This window comes from Corapipo altera, unplaced genomic scaffold (genome assembly GCF_003945725.1).
Source record: "Corapipo altera isolate COAL_440 unplaced genomic scaffold, ASM394572v1 308, whole genome shotgun sequence".
In the NCBI taxonomy this organism is placed as follows: domain Eukaryota; kingdom Metazoa; phylum Chordata; class Aves; order Passeriformes; family Pipridae; genus Corapipo; species Corapipo altera.
Genome location: NW_020884925.1, coordinates 980,095 through 998,870, shown reverse-complemented (window position 1 = coordinate 998,870; position 18,776 = coordinate 980,095). Strand labels below are relative to the sequence as shown.

Sequence of the window (18,776 nt, the reverse complement as noted above, 5' to 3'; positions counted from 1 at the left end):
CCAAACTGTGCTGTAACCAAGGAGTTCACAGCAATTTAGGCCTTGGGGGACACTGCCAATACCTCTTTTGGCTTTGAAGGCATCAGCCCCAGGTAGCAAGTTTGGGAATGTCTCTTCTTATCACATCTAAGGGCATCCAGGTTGGATCTGTAACCCCAGGTAACAGCAGGGGGGGAGACAGACACACACACACACACCCCCGGAGGCAGCTCAGCCCTCCTAAAGCTGAATCACCTCTGGAGGTGCCTCTCCCTCCCCAGGGACTGATGAACCATCCTGGTATGCTGAGGTTCCTGTCTTTGGGACAAACCCAGCCCTCTGAGCACACACCCCTCACATCCAGGACAGGAGGGAAGGTCATTTAACCTGCTGTGGTCTGGTGCCAAACTCCTCCAGCCTTGCTGCAGAAACCCTGGTTTGTGAGCTCTGAGGAAAAGCTGTGCTGCCTCTTCCTTGGCCAGCAAACCTGGCCTGCCAAGCAGAGGAGTATTTATGAGCTGTCTTCTCCCAATCTTTCCCTCCCTATTTTCTTTGCTTCCCTGACCAATGAAGACATGCAAGAAGTCAGTGTTGCCATTATATCATCCACTTGTTATGTCCTCTGGTTTCCTGAGCTGCACATACTTTTCTTTCCTGTACTCTGTGACTCTACCAATAGTCAACTTACACCAAAATAATCCAGCCAGATAACAAAAAAGGGAAACAATTTTCTGTTTAGAGGACTAGTCCAACTTTTGTTTATATCTGTTCAAACCAAGATCTGAGAGGAAATCACTGTGCTGACAATCCAATCCTCTGGCTCCTTTAATTAAGAGCAAAATGCATTTCCTAAGCCTGTCCTTTTCCTGAGCACCCCCAGGAACTCTCCAGCAGAGAGACAAGTCCTGACCAACCTGGTGTTTCAGAATACAAAAAGTCTTTTCAGATCTTCTTTGTACATGACAGAATCTGAATGTGAATTCATTTCCCTCCTCCTGCCTGGTGCTGCATCACCTTCATGTCTTCCTCTTAGAATCATGGAATGGTTTGGGTTGGAAGAGACCTTAAAGCTCCACTCATTCCACCCCCTGCCATGGGCAGGGACACCTTCCACTAGACCAGGTTGCTCCAATCCCCATCCAGCCTGGTCTTCATCATCTTCCATAGCTCAGATTCATTTTATCAGGAAAACACACTGTTTAATAATAATTTGCCATTTCCTTAGATGACGTACCATTATAATCCCAAATAAATAACCACTTCCAAACCCAAGAGGAATTAAAGGGTGCAATGGATCATGTGTAAAATGAAAGAATTTTGCCCAAGGGTCAGCAGGATATTTTTTATTTACACTTGGTGGTAACGTTTTCCTCAACTGGAGTGTTTTTCAAGCATCTCTGTAGTACCATCCAGAGACCTGTGCTGTGGAACTGAGTTATTATCAGCTTGGAAAACCCCATCCATCACTTGGAACAAGAGAGGTTTGCAGTTCTTTCAATTTTCCCACTCCTAAAGACATCCTGAGCTCACAGATTGCTCCAGAGAGCTGCACACACGGATCCTGAAGGCAGCCAAGGATTTGAGAACACTGGAGTCATTTTACTTATATTTTCTCTTGGTCCCCTTATTCCAAAAGAAATAAGGAAAGAGGGCGCTTTGAAAACTGTCAAGAAAGCTATTATTTCATAACACCAGTAAAATAATTCCCCAGGGAGGTCCCGGAGGCAGCTCTTACCTTGCACTCCTCGTAGTCCCTGCGGACGTAGAGCAGGTAAATCAGCCAGTTTTTCCTCTCCAGGATCGGCAGCTCCGGTGCTGTACATGTAAAACATCCACAGAACACAGGGAATCAGCCTGAGCAGCAGAGAACCTGGGAGAGAGATTCCCAACCACCCCAGCTGCCAGCACAAGGCAACTAATTGCACAAGTGCCATTGCAGCGGGTGGTGCAATCAGTGATTTCGCTGGAAGGCTGGAATGTGGAAATCCAACCAGGGTCTGGGTTTATTTTACTTCTCAAACCGGTGCAGAAAATGCCTTGTTCAGGACAGACACTAAATAAAAGCTCTTAGCAGAAAGCTTCCACCGGGTCTAGTGGAAGGTGTCCCTGCCCATGGCAGGGAGTGGGAACGTGATGGGATTTAAGGTCCCAACCCAAAGCAGCCTGGGATTCTAAAAGGCCTGAGGCATCAGCTCCTTCTGGAGCAGATCCTGGAGCAAACAGCTCCAAGCACCGACCAGGCACACATTTTAATTCAACAGTAACACACACATTTTAATTCAACGGTAACGCTCGTTCGGGGGAATTGGATTTTTTCAGATATGCAAGAAGCAGCTCGGAGGAAATGAGTTGGACTCACTTCTTGAAACTGGGGCAGAAGAATCAAAGGTCTTTAGAATAAATTTCTGGGAGTGAACGAGCAGGAAACGGGCGACACACACAAAAGGAGACGTGGGAGATGCTGCCGGTCTGAAGGTGTGAATAATTTAAAGGGGTCAAACTCAGTTCTTTGAAACTGTGAAGGGACTATGAAAAATTATAGATCTGAGCTCCTGTGAAGCTCCTGGCACAAACACGGGTTTGATGCAGTGGAGGAGGGAGCCTCGTGCTCCAGCCCTTGCACGGCGCAGAGCTGGCAGCAGTAATTATGGCCCATCACGGAGGGGTGTTGCTTAGCGATCCCCACGCTGGGCTTACACGTTTAACTCACCGCTCTGCATTTCATTAGGGCTGCAAATGCATTGCCGGGCCCGGTGTCTCCGGTTCAGAGGCGGCGGAGCGGTAACCATAGCAACCGGCCAAAAAACTCCGTCTGCGAGGCAACATCGTGACACAAGTGCGGAAGCAAAGCAGGGAGAGGGCTGGGGGGACACAGCACCCGGACACCTGATCCCTTTGGAGCACGGCAGCCACACACACACAGGCTCCGGGAACCCAGAGGAGCTGGGATTTGGGGTGGTCAGGTGGGAGGAGGAAGAAACTCTGCAGCTGGAAGGGCTGGACCACGTAGGGAGACATTATCGGTGCCAAGTGTTGTTATCTTCTGGAAAGGCCGGGCTTTAATCACCTCTCACACACACCAGGCTCTCCCCCACCACCAAACCAAGCCCAGTATCACTGAGAGCTCCTAAAACCAACTTGGAAAACATTTTGTAAAGCTTTTCTCATTTTCTTGTATTTATTTCCTAAATTCCAGAATGTCGAGTGAGATTTATATTAGAGCCGAGATTTCAGTGTGCACACCAGCAATGTGAGGTCAAATACCTTCTAACGGAGGTTCAACTACCCTAAAACAAATAGAAAACTCACAGTCCAAACAAAAAAGTAATCCAAACAAACACAAAAGTAATCCAGACAAAGAAGTAATCCAAACAAAAGAGCAATCCAAACAAGAGAGTAGTGCAAACATGCTAAGCTTACAGAAATACACGGATCAGGGATCCAAATGTTCCTAAACTCTGCTCCACTGTGGAATATCCAGATTTTTGTAAGTAAGGCATTTTAATATGTGTGTTCACAGATCAGGTTAATTGATTTCCAATGACTTTATGTTTTGCATTTGTCCTTCTGAGAGTGAAACCATGAAGAGAAGAGTCCAGAGGCTGCCTAAACAGCTACAGATGGGTTGAAACCCCACTAGTTCACCACACCCTGGAGTGCTGCTGCTCTGAAGCCCATTGAGGGGTTCCCTAATTCATGAACACATTGTAGTGACCTCCCCGTGTAAGTTGTTATGGGTGCCAGGGTTTGACAGAACTTTCTTTTCCGAGGAACAAGGCACCTGGGGGTGCTGGAAATGCACTGCCCCATCCCTGGAGGTGTCCAAGGCCAGGTTGGACAAGGCTTGGAGCAACCTGGGATAGTGGGAAGTGTCCTGCCCATGGCAGGAGGTGGAACTGGATGGGCTTTAAGGTCCATTCCAACCCAAAAAGCATTTTTATGGAAGCAGCTGGATTTGTGTGCCCTTCCTGCCTGGCATCTGGTGCCAGTATCTGATATAAACCACCAAACCTGGCACACCTGGGCACTGCCCACCTCCTGTAAGCACGGATTTAGGGGCAAACACTGCAAACCCTATTTAACCACAGACACTCTGCTAACAATCCAAATTAAAGTATCCATCAGCACTTTGTGCCTACTGATGCAGCTTCATATTAGAAAATCCTGCAACTGTCTGAAAAAGGGAATAATCAGAAGACCCTCCAGACATACCTTACAGGGTCTCCAAGCGTCTGTAAGCCACACCTTACTGGGAGGTTAAAAAGCACCATTAAAGGTTAAAACATGCACCAGTGTTTAGGGCTAAGCTAAGAGGACAGGGAGTGGATGGAAGATTGGTTGTTCAGTTCCTGAAGGAAAGAGCTTTTTCACACTTACAAGACAAGAGGGATGTTACACTCCACTCCCACACCACAGAAATGCCTACTGGGAACAGGGAGGGGAAGGAGTGAGTGAGTGCTGAGCAGAACATCAGGATGCAAAGAAAAAAAAAGGGTAAAATCCAAGGAGCAGCCTAAAAGTGCTGGGATGGAGAGAAAACGGAAATCAAGACCCACCACCAGACCCAGGAGTGAACAACGTTCACAGCTGTGGAGATAAACCAGCTTGGCTTCCCCCAGTGATACTGTGAGCTGAGGATACCTGTGGAATTGGGAAAACGTGGAGTTTTTATGCTCCTAAAACTCATTTGGAAACAGCAACAAACCTGACTGAAGGGGATATGTACCTCCTTTTTTCTTTTCTTTCTCCCCAAGACAAGCAAATTGAAAACAGGCAAACAGTTCTGATGATTTTCAAAACAGGTGTCTATACTGATTGTTTAAATTTGACCCAGCAACATATCTGATCCCCAAAAAATGGCTGTGGGAAGTAAAGGTTTATTACCAGGCTCTTTACTCTATCGAGATGCAGGAAGAATTAATGGGAATTATTGATACACCTTTCCAGAGCCACAACCACCCTATCTGCATTTCTGATTTCCCACAGAGCAGTGGGATACCTGCTCCTGGTGCATTTATCTCCCTCAGGTTTGCTGCCCCAGCCTGCTGAGAAGGGCTGTCCCAGTGCAACGGGTCACTGCATTTTCCTGAGGAAAAGGGAAATACAAATCCCTATCTATTTGAGACTCTGGCTCCAGAGAAAGGGAATAAAACACCTTCCTCAACTCATGGACCTCCAGGAGTTTCTCCTATGTCAGTGCTGGATGAAGACACACTTTCCTTTGTCCCCTCTGGCAGAGCCCTCACAATAACCCAGGCACTGCAGGGACACAGGTTAGAAAATGGTAGTTTAGCTCATTCTAGCAGTGAAGAAACAAAAAGTCATCATTTTCTGTAAATCAATCTGCCCAAGTGCCAGTGCAGGAAAACACAATTAATCCAAAAAAATTGGTATCTACAACGAAAAGAGTTTATAACTTGCATCACTGTCTTCTGGCCTCTCTTTTGTGGGATTACAAAAGTCCTGTGCCAGGGAGTCAGGCACCAAATATATGATTAAATACCTCTGAAGTGTGTTTTGATTGAATTCCAAAGGGAATCCATGTGATCCCCCACCTTCTCGCTGGCCAGTGATTGATGGCAGGAGCCACTTCCAGCACTGTGATTTTTCTTCCTGACAGTGCTCCTTTAAGGGAGCCACTGGAGCAGAAACCCCGACAGAATTGAGTGAGATCATCAGGTTTGTATCTGTGCTGCTCTATCATCACTCTTCCCTTTATTCATCCTCTTATAGATTTTCTCAAAGGACTGAAAAAAATAATAATGAGAGTTATTCCTTTTTGTGTAAACCTCCCTAGGAAATTATTTTGTGCTTGTATCTTCATATTGGGTAATTACAGCTTAGAGATGAACTATCAAACAGTGGGGTTTAGATTTAATAAAAGGGCTTTAAAATTGCCATAAAGAGAGGAGGGAGAAAAAAAATCCACTGAAGGCTCTTATCAGATTTCGTGGGGGAAAAATTATTGTTAAAGCACCAGCACTGAGAAGGGGCTCAAGAACATGTTTTAGTCTCATCATAATAAAAAAATCAGATTAGGGCCCAGCCCTCCTTCTACTCCAGATTATTGGAAAGGGTCTCAGTCCCAGTTCACTCCCAGTTCACTCCAGCTTTGAACCCAACCTGCAGCAACCTGAGCAAGAGCAGCAAGAAGAGCCTGGAGGAGCAGCACAGGGGCAAAAGAATCAAGAAGACACAAAAAAGAACCAGTTATCAACCAAAATCCACAGTAACCTGAAGCACACATAACATATGGCACAAGGAGAGGACAGAAGAGCTTCAGAAAAATAATTAAATATAAGTGTTTGAATTTTTTTTTATCCTGCAGTAGCCTCACGAGCCACAGTCTGGATCCATCATGGTGGGTACCATGGAAGGGTTATCTAAAAGGACTCAAGTGTCCCTTTCCAAATTCTAATGCAAAATTCCATGTTGTAAAACAGCACTAAGTACAGAGGTATTTTCAAAACTAACTAACGCAGAGGCAACACCTCAAGTCTCCATTTTGCTATTGAGGGAGCTGCACCAAAGAAGAATCTGGTAAAGACCATCTTAGAATCCCAGAATGGGTTGGGCTGGAAGGGACCTTAAAGCTCATCTCATTCCACCCCCTGCCCTGGGCAGGGACACCTTCCACCAGCCCAAGTTGCTCCAAGCCCTGTCCAGCCTGGCCTTCAACACTTGCAGGGATGGGGCAGCCACAGCTTCTCTGGGCAACCTGGGCCAGGGCCTCTCCACCCTCACAGGGAAGAATTTCTTCCTAATATCCAATCCAAACCTGCCCTCTGTCAGTTTGGAACCATTACATCTTGCTCCAGAGAAGCCCCAGCAGGAAGCTTGGCAGTGGTTAAGGCAGGAGGGATGGAGGCGATCAGCTCCCACCATTAGGCAAGGCTTGTCCCAACCCACAGCACCTGCACTGGGTTGGAGGTTCATTCCCCATTTTCAAGTAATTCAGGTCGTTGGCTTATCAGCAAACTCCCAACTGCAGGAAGACAATCCACCTGTGGCTGCAGCATCCACAGCTGAGAGGCAGCACATGGAATTCCCTCCGGACTGACCCCCACCCCATCCCGCATTCCCAGCCCAGCTCCCAGTGGATGTGTGCTGACACTACTGCCAGGGTTGCCATCGTTTCCACTCCCAGGGCATAGCTGTGGTTGCAGCCCACAATGAAGCTCCGTGCTCTCACATCCATGTTAAAGAAACCTGGATGGGGGGGATGAGCCCAGCTGTGCACGGCTCCTCTTTGCCTCGAGCTTCGCCAGCTGCCAGCGCCGGGAATTACGGTACCGTGAGTAAATCCAGGGACAGGGAGGGGATGAGCATCTTCTCAACAAAAACAACATTAGAATAATAAGGCACAAGCTCAAATGGCTTCTACAGAACAGCTCAGCGCTGCCGGGGAATTGTATTTTCCAGAATGAGGTATGATAAACGGACAGAGAGCATTTTTAAGCTCTAATATCAATCTTTTTATCGAGATTTAAAACTAACAGACTGCCTTGGCGTGAGAGGAGCAGCCTACAAATTCCTAGCACAGCCAAATTTAACAAGAAATCCTCTTCCTTCCTCACACTCTTTCACTGAGACTGTGGCATTATAAATACATCAGAGCTTGCTTGGAAAGAAGCACGTTGCTCTTCCTACGCCCAGCTCCATCCTTGAAAATGGAGCCGTGATGTATTCAGAACTGGGGAATAATGAAAAACAACCCCAAAACCAGCCCCCAGAGGAGGCTCTGGGAGATGCATTTCACTCACCGTGTGTGAGTGAATATATATGTGAGGACACAGGTATTTGTGTGCACAGATACGTTTAAAATGGATGGAAACACCACCAACAAAAGGAGGAGCCTTCTGCCGTAGCTGTTGGTTGCTTAATCCCTTTCTCTGTGTTCTCCCGTTTGCAAATTGCTGCTGGAACACCTTTAAATCAAGCCCCTAAAGCCGGGTGGTTGCTCGTTATTTACAGTGGGCTGGGGTTAATAAAACCCCTCAGACACAGCCCGGGCTGGCGAGGGGCAGTAACTCATCCCTGGGAGCTGCCTCCCGTGGATTAATAGCTCCCCAGGACGCAGGGAAAGCTGGAGGCAGGCTGGAAAACAGCAGTTTAAACAAAACAAAACAACAACAACAAAAAAAAAGCACCATTTCTGACTCTCCACCTCCCCCTGCAGGAAAATTAGCCAAGGATAGATGGAAAATTGTTATCTTAAAGCTGATTTATACACCAGGGCAAAGGGAAAAAAGGGCATTTTCTCTTGTCACTTAAAACAGCATAAATCTCAGAGTTGCTTGCTCAGATTTCAGTGGGTTTTCTGCTTTAGGACATTTAAAGTTCTGAGTTACTCCAAATAAAAATGGTTTTCATTACAAGACAAATACTTACACTGATTATTCAGTTAATTTGCCTTATTAATAGGATTCACTTATTCAATTATTTGTCTTCTACCATGTGCTGCTCGAGTTCAACCTTCAGGTGAAGTGGGATGATCTGTAAATAACTGCACACTTGTGATCCCCCTGGACCTCCCAGTGCCACAGTGAAGTTCCCAGTGGCAGAACCAGTTTGGATACTGGGGAATCTCTGTTAGCAGCACAAGGCTGGTGAGACACCACTGCCTCCCTGAATCCATTTGGGAAGGGGTGAGACCTACACACATTAGCACAAGTACATTATCCTGATCATTACCCCACCAAAAATTTGATTCAGGCTTGATTCAAGTCTAGAATTTGATTCAAACACCAGGGTGAAATTTAATAACAGTCTTTTATAAAGGAATTTGACAAGGTATGGTCTTCTTTGCTTAAAAAATGAAAAGTGAAAGTCTGTTTGCTCAAGCCAGGTTTGAGCACGAGTGCTGAGCAGAGGAGAAACAAAAAATAGGGAAACCCCCCAAATCTAGGCTCTTCTACAGGACAGTTCCCAAGTCCCTGAGGATGCAGACACTGCACCTGGAGATGCTCAAGGACCCAACCCTGGCATGGCATCCTAACTCTTGTCTTCTCCATTTAAAGCATTTTTCCTGCCTGATGCCTTGTGCTCCTGTAGGCAGGACAGAGGCTGAGCTCCTTCCAGGTGCCTGTTTGCTGACACAGTTCCCAAATTTGGGGGGCAGAGCACACCCCCGCAGAGGGCTTTGGAATGAGATGCCTCATAAACAGCAGAGGTGGTCCGAGATACTCCCTCTGGCTCCTCACTGGCTCCTCCCACAGCAGCGCTGGGATGGGAGATATTCCCCCTGCAAACTGGCTGCAGGCATTCCCAAAATAACCAGCTTCTCATTAATTCCAGCATCAGGAGCACGGTGGTTTGGGGATTTCCAGTCTAATCCTTCCTTTGGCTTTAATTCCCGTGCTTAGTCTTTCTCTGTCTACAGCGTGAGGTACTTTACATGGAAATTGGAACTAAAAGCAACGTAAGGAATTTGTAACAAAAGCTTTTCCTCTTAAAAAAGCACAATCCAGCCACAAGAGTCTTTGAAGCTTCCCACTCCAGGGGGAATAACCCCTAGAACCTCTCCTCAGCTCACCCACTGCCAAAGAATAGGATAGTGGAGCAATATTATAATATTGATACACAAAAAATATAGAAGCTGCTCTTGCAAACACTTCAGCACTTCCTACCACAAGACCCTATTTTTTTGAGTTTTTCCAGCCTTGTTGCCTGAGGATGAAGTTTTCCAGGTGGGATGTCTGTCCCAGGATGAACACTTGCCTGGGCACCTTCACTCTGCCCTACAGCACGAGTGTCCTAACAATACAGTCTTTAATTACACAACCCCAGGAGCACACCAGGATTTTCACTCTGCCTGGTGAAAATGAATCACAGGCAGGCAGGGAATGAAATTGTTGAGAAATATTAAAAAATAGTGACTAAATCCCAGGGCTTCTGCAGCTGGAAACATGGGTTGGGAAAGGGACAGGCCCTGGAAGGAGTGAATGGAGATCTTTTATTTAAAAAGCCCTCAGTGAGCTGGTCCTCGTTCAGCAAGTGCCATCATTCCTGTGCCATGGATCCTGTTGGAGAGCTGGGCTAAATCCAACAGGTGATTTATATCACCAAAGACTCAGAGGCTCAAATTCCAGTTGCACAGACAACAGGAATTCTGACTCTTGAGTGAGATGCATCTCCTTAAAGTGGCTGAAAATTAAGATGGTGACTTGCCTTGGGCTTTAGCCAAGGGAAAGGAGAGGAAAAGGCATCCTTGGGGAGGGATTCATCCCGAGACATGTGGCTGGGAGAGGTCAGGGAATGGTACCAGGTGGGCTTTGCACTGACTAAACACAGAGCACAGGTGATGTGCTGAGCCTTGTTCTACATCAGAGATCTCAGTGCAGAAAGACGAATCCCACCCTTCCTAAATCTGTCACTATTTCTATAGAATTATTTTTAAATTCACACCAGGAGATGCCATTTTATCTGTAGGCAGCACACCAACAACCTGGAGCTGAAGGCTTTAAATCAAAAGACACTTGCCTGGCACCAAGGACTTCCAAAAAAACTTCAGAAAAAATTAATTTACCTGATTTAAAAATTGGCTCTGAAGTGTTCCCTGCTGTGCTGCCTGCACAGGATTCCCTGCTCCTGTCAGCACAGATATTAATGTACACACACAAGAGGGCAGAGCTGTGCTGGCACATTCCAACTTAAATATGACCAGTTCTTTGCGCTGCAGGGATTACTGGGCTGTTATTTTGAGGAGAAGAGGATGAAGTGAAGGATATTATACAATTTAATGCTAATCCATTTTTTTAATCTCACTGTTCCAAACTAACAGCTGCATCAGATCCTGAGCAACACACACACAGAGCTACTCCCCACTCACCCGGAGAGATGGAAACACCCAGGTCTCTTACATAAAACAATGATGTAATTACCAACTAATCTATCTTAGTTAGAAACCATTTTCTTCCCACAAGGTTGGAGGTTCAAATGGGCTAAAAGATCTTGGCTCACACGTGGCCAAATGGAAAGGAGTGGGTATGGACAGATAAGGGGCTGTGCTGGCTCCTCCCGACCACAACATTCCCACCAAGGCCTTTCTTTCTGACACACTTAGAAGTATTAATTAATTTAACTCAAGGAGGTTGTTTTTATCTGGAGTTCTCAGGCAGCTTCACTCTTACAAGTTCAAAGGCAGCTTTGAAGCTGGCTCAAAGAATGGATTTATATTGATTTAAGAAAATGTATCAGGAGTTCAGAAGCGATCGGCTCTGCAAGTGCACGGAATCGACTCCTCGGGGTCAAGAGCTCCTGCTGCTCAGGGTGCTCCAGCCACTGAAACACTCACAGAACCCCTCAAAATATCTGCAGGAGCAGGAGGGATCCCCACTGGCTCACCTGGGCGAGCAGGAGCTACTCATCAAAAGCCACTTATCAACTTCTGCATGATCTGAATGTTGTTTCTTATCCAAGAGCCACGCTTTGGGATTGTTTATCATCACCGAGTCACTACCCACCAAAGGGAGCTTTACTGCCCAGCAAACAGGCAACTGGTTTTTACTGGAACCCACTGACTCCCCTTGGCTTCAAGGAGGAGCCCACACCCCTCACTACTCGAACAGGCCAAGCAGTGCATTGCAATGTATCCATTTCCAGGGTATTTTTCATTTTTCACTTAATGCCTCCAAATGTTTTGTTAACAGAAAGCCTGCAGCATCCAAAGCCTGTCACTGGATATTAGGCCAAGCTTGTGGTTGATAAATGGAAAGAAACAAAAGCCAAAGCGCTTTGCCAAAGGTCACAGTTAATTCCTTGCTTCAAACCCTAGAAAAAAACATACCTACAGAGCATCCAAAAAAATATCCCAATGCCCAGGCCTGGGAGAACACTTAATCCCTGCTAATACTTTTATAGGATTTTCACTTTGAAAATTATCTACCTGACCCTTCCTTGGGTAAATGTGGAGGTGGTTGGTGACAATTCAGAATTCTCCTTCTTCACAGCCTAATGGATTTCTATCCCAAGTTCTTCCCAGTGATTCAAGTGAATTCCATTTTGCTTCAGTGTATTTATTATAGTGTGTACATATGTAGGATTCTACCTTGTCATTAAAACACCGTCACTGCAGCTCACAAAATCTGAGGTCTCACCTTCATGTGGAAATCCAAATGAATTTAAAATGGTTCCATTAACCTCTGAACTGTTACGAGGCAAACATGAACTCAGAACTTACTTTCTCAATATGTTTTTCAGTGATTAAGGGAAATAAATTCAAGTAATGCTCCATAAAAATCAACAATACAAGCTGGTCAAAGTGTTTCTCTGCTCCTATAAAACAACTTGATTTGCCTGGGTGGGAAAAGGAAAGTGGAAAGATGGAAGACAGCCTATCTCAATTCCAAACCAGCAAAGCATTTAGGAAAATATCTGATTGATTTAAAATGCAGGAGGGAGATGAAAAGCCCATCCCAGCAGGCTGACATTAACTCCAGATCGCTCCAAGGAACAGAGCTCCCTTTATTCCCCTCAGTTGCCTCGGGACAAAATATCAACGCAGGCAGGGTTATGGATGTTGATGGAGCAACAAAGGGAATTGATTTTGGGAGCAGCTCTCCCCGTGGGGAGGAAAGGACAAACTAATGAATGGGGTTTGCTGCTCCTGTGTCACCCTGCTGAGCAATGCCTGTCACCACAGGAGGCTCTGAGGGGGCAGCACCGGTCCCATTAATTCAGAGTGTGGGAGGAGAGATCCCAAACCCGGCTGCTGTGCACAGCACCTCCCACAGGCTGCTCCAGAACCTTTAGATCTCCTTCAGCCTCTCTGAACACTCATACTCTTCCCTCTGGGCTGACCTGCCTGCAAGCCAGACACTCCCAAATCCCAACCTTTTGGGCTTTCACAGCCCAGCAGCCACACGACGGTTCAGCCACTTCACGAGCGAATTCTGCCTCCCAGCTCGAAGTTATTGTTTTAGGAGTTATAAAAATAGGTTGTTAAACGCTGGCTCCAGGTTTCCATCTTTTCCTGGCTCACGGGCAGGATCACAGGAGGAAAGCAAGGAACAGTGAGGGGAAGCTGCTCCACTCAGGTTCAACAATATTCAACATATTCTCACCTGCATCGGTGAAAATGTGGTTTTCTGGCTAAAGCAACAAAACCCACGCGTGTATTTTGTCATTCCAGTTATTTCTGACGACTTTGAGATCCCATTCTCAGAAACACACATTTAATACCTCACTCCTACCCCATACAGACACAGGCAAGCTGAGTGCAGCAGCGTGATGGTTAAAACAGGGCTTCAGCCATGACTTGGTCACACTCTGCCACCTCTGTGTGCAACCCCAGCCAGAGTTATTGCCCCATTTGGGCACAAATGTCACCCACACCAAACTGCTCACAGCCAACCAAGTTATACCACGTGCTCTCTGCATTTCAGACCTGTTTGCATTAATGTTGGGTCCAGAAGACATTGATACTGGAGCTTTATCCTGCTTGAAAACACAAAGCAAACACAACAAGGCAAATTGTTACAACAGAAAGTGGCCATTCAGTGTTTAAAAATGTCAGTTTAAAATAAGCTTAGCAGCACTCTGCTGTTCAAACAGCACTGATGTAGCCTGGCTCCTTAAAGTTCACCATAATTCTCCTCAGCCAAACTAAAATAGGATGAGATATTTAATTAAGATGTTCTAGGAGAATCCTATTAAAAAAAACCCCACTGTCATGGGAAAAAAAGCTGCTATTCTTTCCTGCCAAATTCCACAAAAACATATACAACATTCCCTGGCTCTCCCTCCTCCTCTCTTCCATGCCCCCAGCCCCTCACCCACGCACACAGAGGACACTGTTACATCACTCCTAGTACAAATCTTTTTGCTGCCCTCATTTCCCAGAGATTAACCATCAGGCAGCTCAAATCAGCTTTCCTTGCTGCACTGAAGTCAAATATTAAAAGGCAAAGCCCAGAGGCTTCCAAGGTGTTTCAGTGGGAGCAGCCTGAGGTGTGCCAGGCACTGGAGATGCCTCAATTTACCTGAAGAGACAGAAAAGAGAATTACAAAAGTCACAGGCTGGATGACTTTTGTAAGTCACTCCAGATTCCTTGGAGCCAAGAGTTGTGTCAGCACAAAAGGGAGATCCACAGACACAAATAGATGGGACTTGCATGAGGCAGAACAAGGTGGGGGATATGGAGGGTGAGATCAGAACCATCACCTGCACAGAAAAGGACGGAGATGAACCATCTCCCTCAGAAGCCAAACAGCCTCATAATAACTGGTTCAAAGTGACCAATTTAGAGTAATTCCAGAGCAATCCTTGCTCTAAAGGACTTGATAGCCAAGATAAAATAACTTTGGGGGTTATTTTTACTTGCATGCACACCTGAAGCAGCCCTGGGCAATGTACCAAAGGGGCCTGGGCTGAGACCTCAAGCCTTGTCTCCAGGACAGCCACACTCTGCTCAAGGGCTGGAATTCTGCTGCCAGGAATTCAGGGAACCTGAGCTCCCCAAAACAAAAGCAAAGTGGCTTTTCCAGCTTCCCAGGGCCTACGTGCAAGAGGAAGAACTCCATCTTTAGGCAGAAATGTCAATGTAGTGCCCAGTTGCCAAACAAGCTCCTTTTTGATGCCAGCATTATCCCACAGCACTCTGCATCCCAAGGAATAGGGAAGATTTCCTCCCAGAGTGTGCTCTGACAGGCACATCAGGGCAAAGGACTGAGCTCCCTGACTGAGCTTTCCTGAATGGGATGGCTGGAATGGAAAAGGGAGCTTCTGGCTGGCACTGGGAGCATATACTCTTAATTATAATGTGAACTGATGGGGCCCTCTGGACACTTGAGAAAGCAAAATGAATTAAAAAGCAGCCCAAAGCTCAGCTTAGGTAGGCACAGAGGCTCTGCAGGGCCCAGGTGTGTGCAGGGAAGGGGAGCAGAGCTCAGAGCCACCACAGGGAAGGAAACACTCCTCGTGTGCACCGGGACAAGTCACGTCACAGGAACAAGGGAAGGGGGGAAAGGAGGGGCTCCAACACCAAACTGTGCTGCAGGATTTACCAGGTCCCTCACAAAACAGCAGGATTTGGTCAAGTCTTTTGAACCAATAGCTGACATTGTTCCTGTTCCAGTTCAGATTCAATCAGGATTTCAAACCGATTAACTCGTTTTTAACATGAAAAAAAAACCAGTATCAACAAACAAAAGCAAACAGAGAATAATTAAACCCAGTCACCACTTCAAATCTTGGAAAATGTGACATAAAACACCCAAAAGGACACAATGTCAGCTTCCTAAGATCATTTCCACAGCAAGACACCATCCCGAAGAACCCAAACTCAACAAACCCCTGTTGTTATTTGAGAAGATAAATGAGGATCAAACTCATTAGCAGCCCAACAAGTAAGTACACAATAAAAAAAACAGTCTCACAGATTATAAGCAAACATGATGCAGGCTGTGGGTGCACTAAGTCAGCCAGGAACAGCACTGAGCTCACAGAGACCCTAGGAAAATATTGGTATTCAGCAAACTGCAGTCTAGACAGTCTCCTCTTTTCCCAGAGGACATTTATTTCCTCCTAGACAGCTGCACACACTGCAAAAGAAATCTTAAAACCAACCTGCCCAAGAAACACAATCATATCTTCAAACAAACCTTTCTTGGGCCGGGGTTTCGGAGCCTCTGTAGCCGCCGGCAACGAAGGAACCTGGAAAGACAGAAAACAGGAGCACTAAATACACCAGGCAAGGCTTCCTGCAGCTCTGCTCCAGAAAATAATCAGAAAGGACAACTGGCAAATCCCAAAAGAGAGCATAAAAATAGCAGCATTGCTGCTGGACAAACTCTGCCCTGCCAAGCAAGGCCGAGAGTTCTGTTCCGTGGGTAGATTAAATCGACCCCCTCACTGTGCAGCTCGTTCCCCTTCCGTGGGTTCACTGCTGTCCATCAGCATCCTGGAAAGGCAGCATTACCTTGCAAAAGAGCAATACCCAAGCATTTAGGATGCTAATTAGAGCTCACACAGAAAATAAGTAAAAAAAACCCCATTTATTATAAAATATTTATGAAGGTAATTAGAGCAGAGCTGTTCCTGGGGAACCCCCCGGGCCCGCAGGGGGTGAGGGCAGCAAACCTCGACCTGCAAATACTGCCCAGAGCTCTCAGGCCATGGAAGATAAATGCACTTTTTACCATTTTCTTACTTTGCATCAAAAATCAAGCCTTCCCAGAAGAGAAACAGGATTACACAGGGAAGCACTTTTATTGTTTACTTCAATATCTGGGGAAGAAACACTCCTCACTACTCTTCCCCAGAGACAACACAGGATTTCATACACCTGTGTCTCCTCCCCTCTCCTTAACTAACAATCTTTTAAAGCACAGACTCAGTCAATCCTTGCTCCTTGCAATGTTTTGGGAACATTTTCTAATTGCATCATTCTTTACTGGAGATGGGGAGGATCAGAGATGCTGAGTACAGTACCTGAGACATGTAAAATAACCTAAGAAAGGCTCTTCCTTTTTTTTATTACTGTTTACTTTTTCCTGTTTCTTACTAGTTTCTAAAATTTTATTCATTTTGCTGATTGTGAAAAGCTGAGTGGATATTTTCACACAATTCCACAAAGCCAAGCACTCATTCCTCAGCAGCAATAACCAGCACAAACCCCTCATTTTTTTGATCTGTTAAAAACTTTTTTTTTAATCTGCACCCATCAATCCAATTCTAAGTTGTCTCACTCAGCACTGTTGAGACTTCCCAGCAGTTTCTTGTATTTCCTCCTCACCTGAGTTACTTTCTGGTCAGGCTTTTGTGCAGATCATTTCTAGATACACTGAACAACCCAGGCCTGGGGGAATTCACAGCAACCACCCTCCAGCACAAAAAAAAATCAGAAAATCGTTGAGTGGTTTGGGTTAGAAGACACCTTAGAGGTGATCAAGCCACACTCCCCTGCCATGGGCAGGGACACCTTCCACTATCCCAGGTTGCTCCAAGCCCCGTCCCACCTGGCCTTGGACACTTGCAGGGATGGGGCAACCACAGCTTCTCTGGACAACCTGGGCCAGGGCCCCACCACCCTCACACCCAACAATTCCTTCCCAATATCCCATCTAACCCTGCCCTCTGGCAGTGGGAAGCCATTCCCTATTGTCCTGTCCCTCCAGGCCCTTGTCCCAGGTCCCTCTCCAGCTCTCCTGAAGCCCCTTTAGGCCCTGGAAAAGGGTTCTAAGGTCTCCCTGGAGTTTCTCTTCTCCAGCTGAGCTCCCTCAGCCGCCGCTCCTGGTGCTCCAGCCCCTTCCCCAGCTCCACTACCCTTCGCTGACACGCTCCATCACCTGCTAACCGATTATTTATATTAATTACTTCAAAATAGGCTGAATTTCCCTCATGTTTTTCATACCAAGTGTGCAAAGATTAAAAACTCGCTTTTAACCTTAACCCCTCTTAACCGCTTAAAACACCTCCCGCCGCCGCCGCCCCTCACCTCCCTCCACCTCCGCTCGCCCCCAGACCCGCCGGTCCCCTCTCGCCCCCCGTAACCCGGCGGACTCTCGCCCCTCACCGAGGCGTCCGGCGGTTCCGCCATGGCCGCGGCGGGCCGGGGTTGCCATGGCGACCGCCCGCCACTTCCGGGGCGGCCATGGCGCCCGGGGCAGGGCGGGAAGGCGGCGGGAAGGCGAGAGGACCTCGGGTGTCCCCCCCCCCCCCCGCGTCCCCTTTGACGTGAAAAACACCCGAGAAAACACAGAAATGATACAATGTCCCTTTATTGGAGGGTTTTATTGGGAACCCCGCGAGGCGAGTGGGCGGCCAGGCCGCCAGTGAGGAGAGACGGCCTGGCAAGTGCTGCGGGGCCGCGGCCCCGTTCGCCCAACCCCACAGTGCAGCAGCAGGGAGGGACCTTTGCGTGAGGGCTTTTGTTTATTCTCCTTTATATTCCCACAGCGTCCGGGGGGATGGCGCCCTCATAGCCAGGTAATTCACCTGGGAGCAACTGGAACCCGGAGGAGAGGAACGGCAGCAGGTTCTCCCACAGAACAGGGTGTTAATTACCATTAGCTTTAGGTTTGCCATCAAGGTCGAGGATGCCACAGATCAGGTTTCCTTTGGGAATTACCGTTATCTTAAGGTTTGCCAACCGCCATCGGGATTCAAGACACCACAGCCCAGGTTCCTTTGGCTTGCAGCAGGTCCTCCCACAGAACAGGGAGTTAATTACCATTATCAAGGTTTTCCAACAGCCACGAGGATTGAGGACGCCACAGCCCAGGTTTCCTTTGGGTTGCAGTGCCCACATCCTCGGTGTGTTCCTTTTGTGGAAACCCAGCACTTGTGTTCTTCCACCTGCCCAGCCCACCGTGTGTTTTAACACAGGAATGCAGAATTCCCACTGGGAAGCCCGTGCCATCCCACCCCTCCAGCACCATCAGGAAAAGCACAGGGAAAGCAGCTGCAGTCCCTCACATCTGACTTGCAGGTCAAATAAAGGGAAAAGCAGGTACAAAGGGATAAAACTACATCCCTGGAACATCAGTAGCATTGGTGAGGGAGCCAGTGTGACTCTGGTGCCAGCTGGAAGCAGCATTCCATGTTCTAGCCCTGCCTTTTTTATTTGACCCCTTCACACCTTTGATCCCCCTGGATGCTGCAGAGAGGCAGAAGGTTGGGAGGACACTTGCCTGGCGAAAAATACCACAGGAGGAATTCCTATACAGGAGTAAATTTAATAAAACCACCACCAATTGTTTACTTTAACATAGCTCTTGTTACAGAAATCATAAAAATGGACTCAGTAGCTAAACTCATTAGTTCTTTCCCCTTTTAATTGAAAAATACTCCGCTG

General features: G+C 47.0%; 1 protein-coding gene across 2 annotated transcripts in view; it reads right to left on the bottom strand.

Annotated features, from left to right (window-relative positions):
* BBS4 (Bardet-Biedl syndrome 4) overlaps window positions 1-17,560 on the bottom strand; it is a 35,737-nt gene extending 18,177 nt beyond the window's left edge. The window contains exons 1-3 of one of the 2 annotated variants that reach the window (XM_027657783.1): window positions 17,496-17,560; window positions 15,583-15,634; window positions 1,715-1,794 (exon numbers count right to left, since the gene is read on the bottom strand). In XM_027657783.1, coding sequence (XP_027513584.1) covers window positions 1,715-1,794; window positions 15,583-15,634; window positions 17,496-17,519 — 156 coding nt within the window. In that variant the 5' untranslated portion in view covers window positions 17,520-17,560. The other variant, XM_027657784.1, reaches the window with a different exon arrangement.
* Window positions 17,561-18,776: the final 1,216 nt, after the last annotated feature.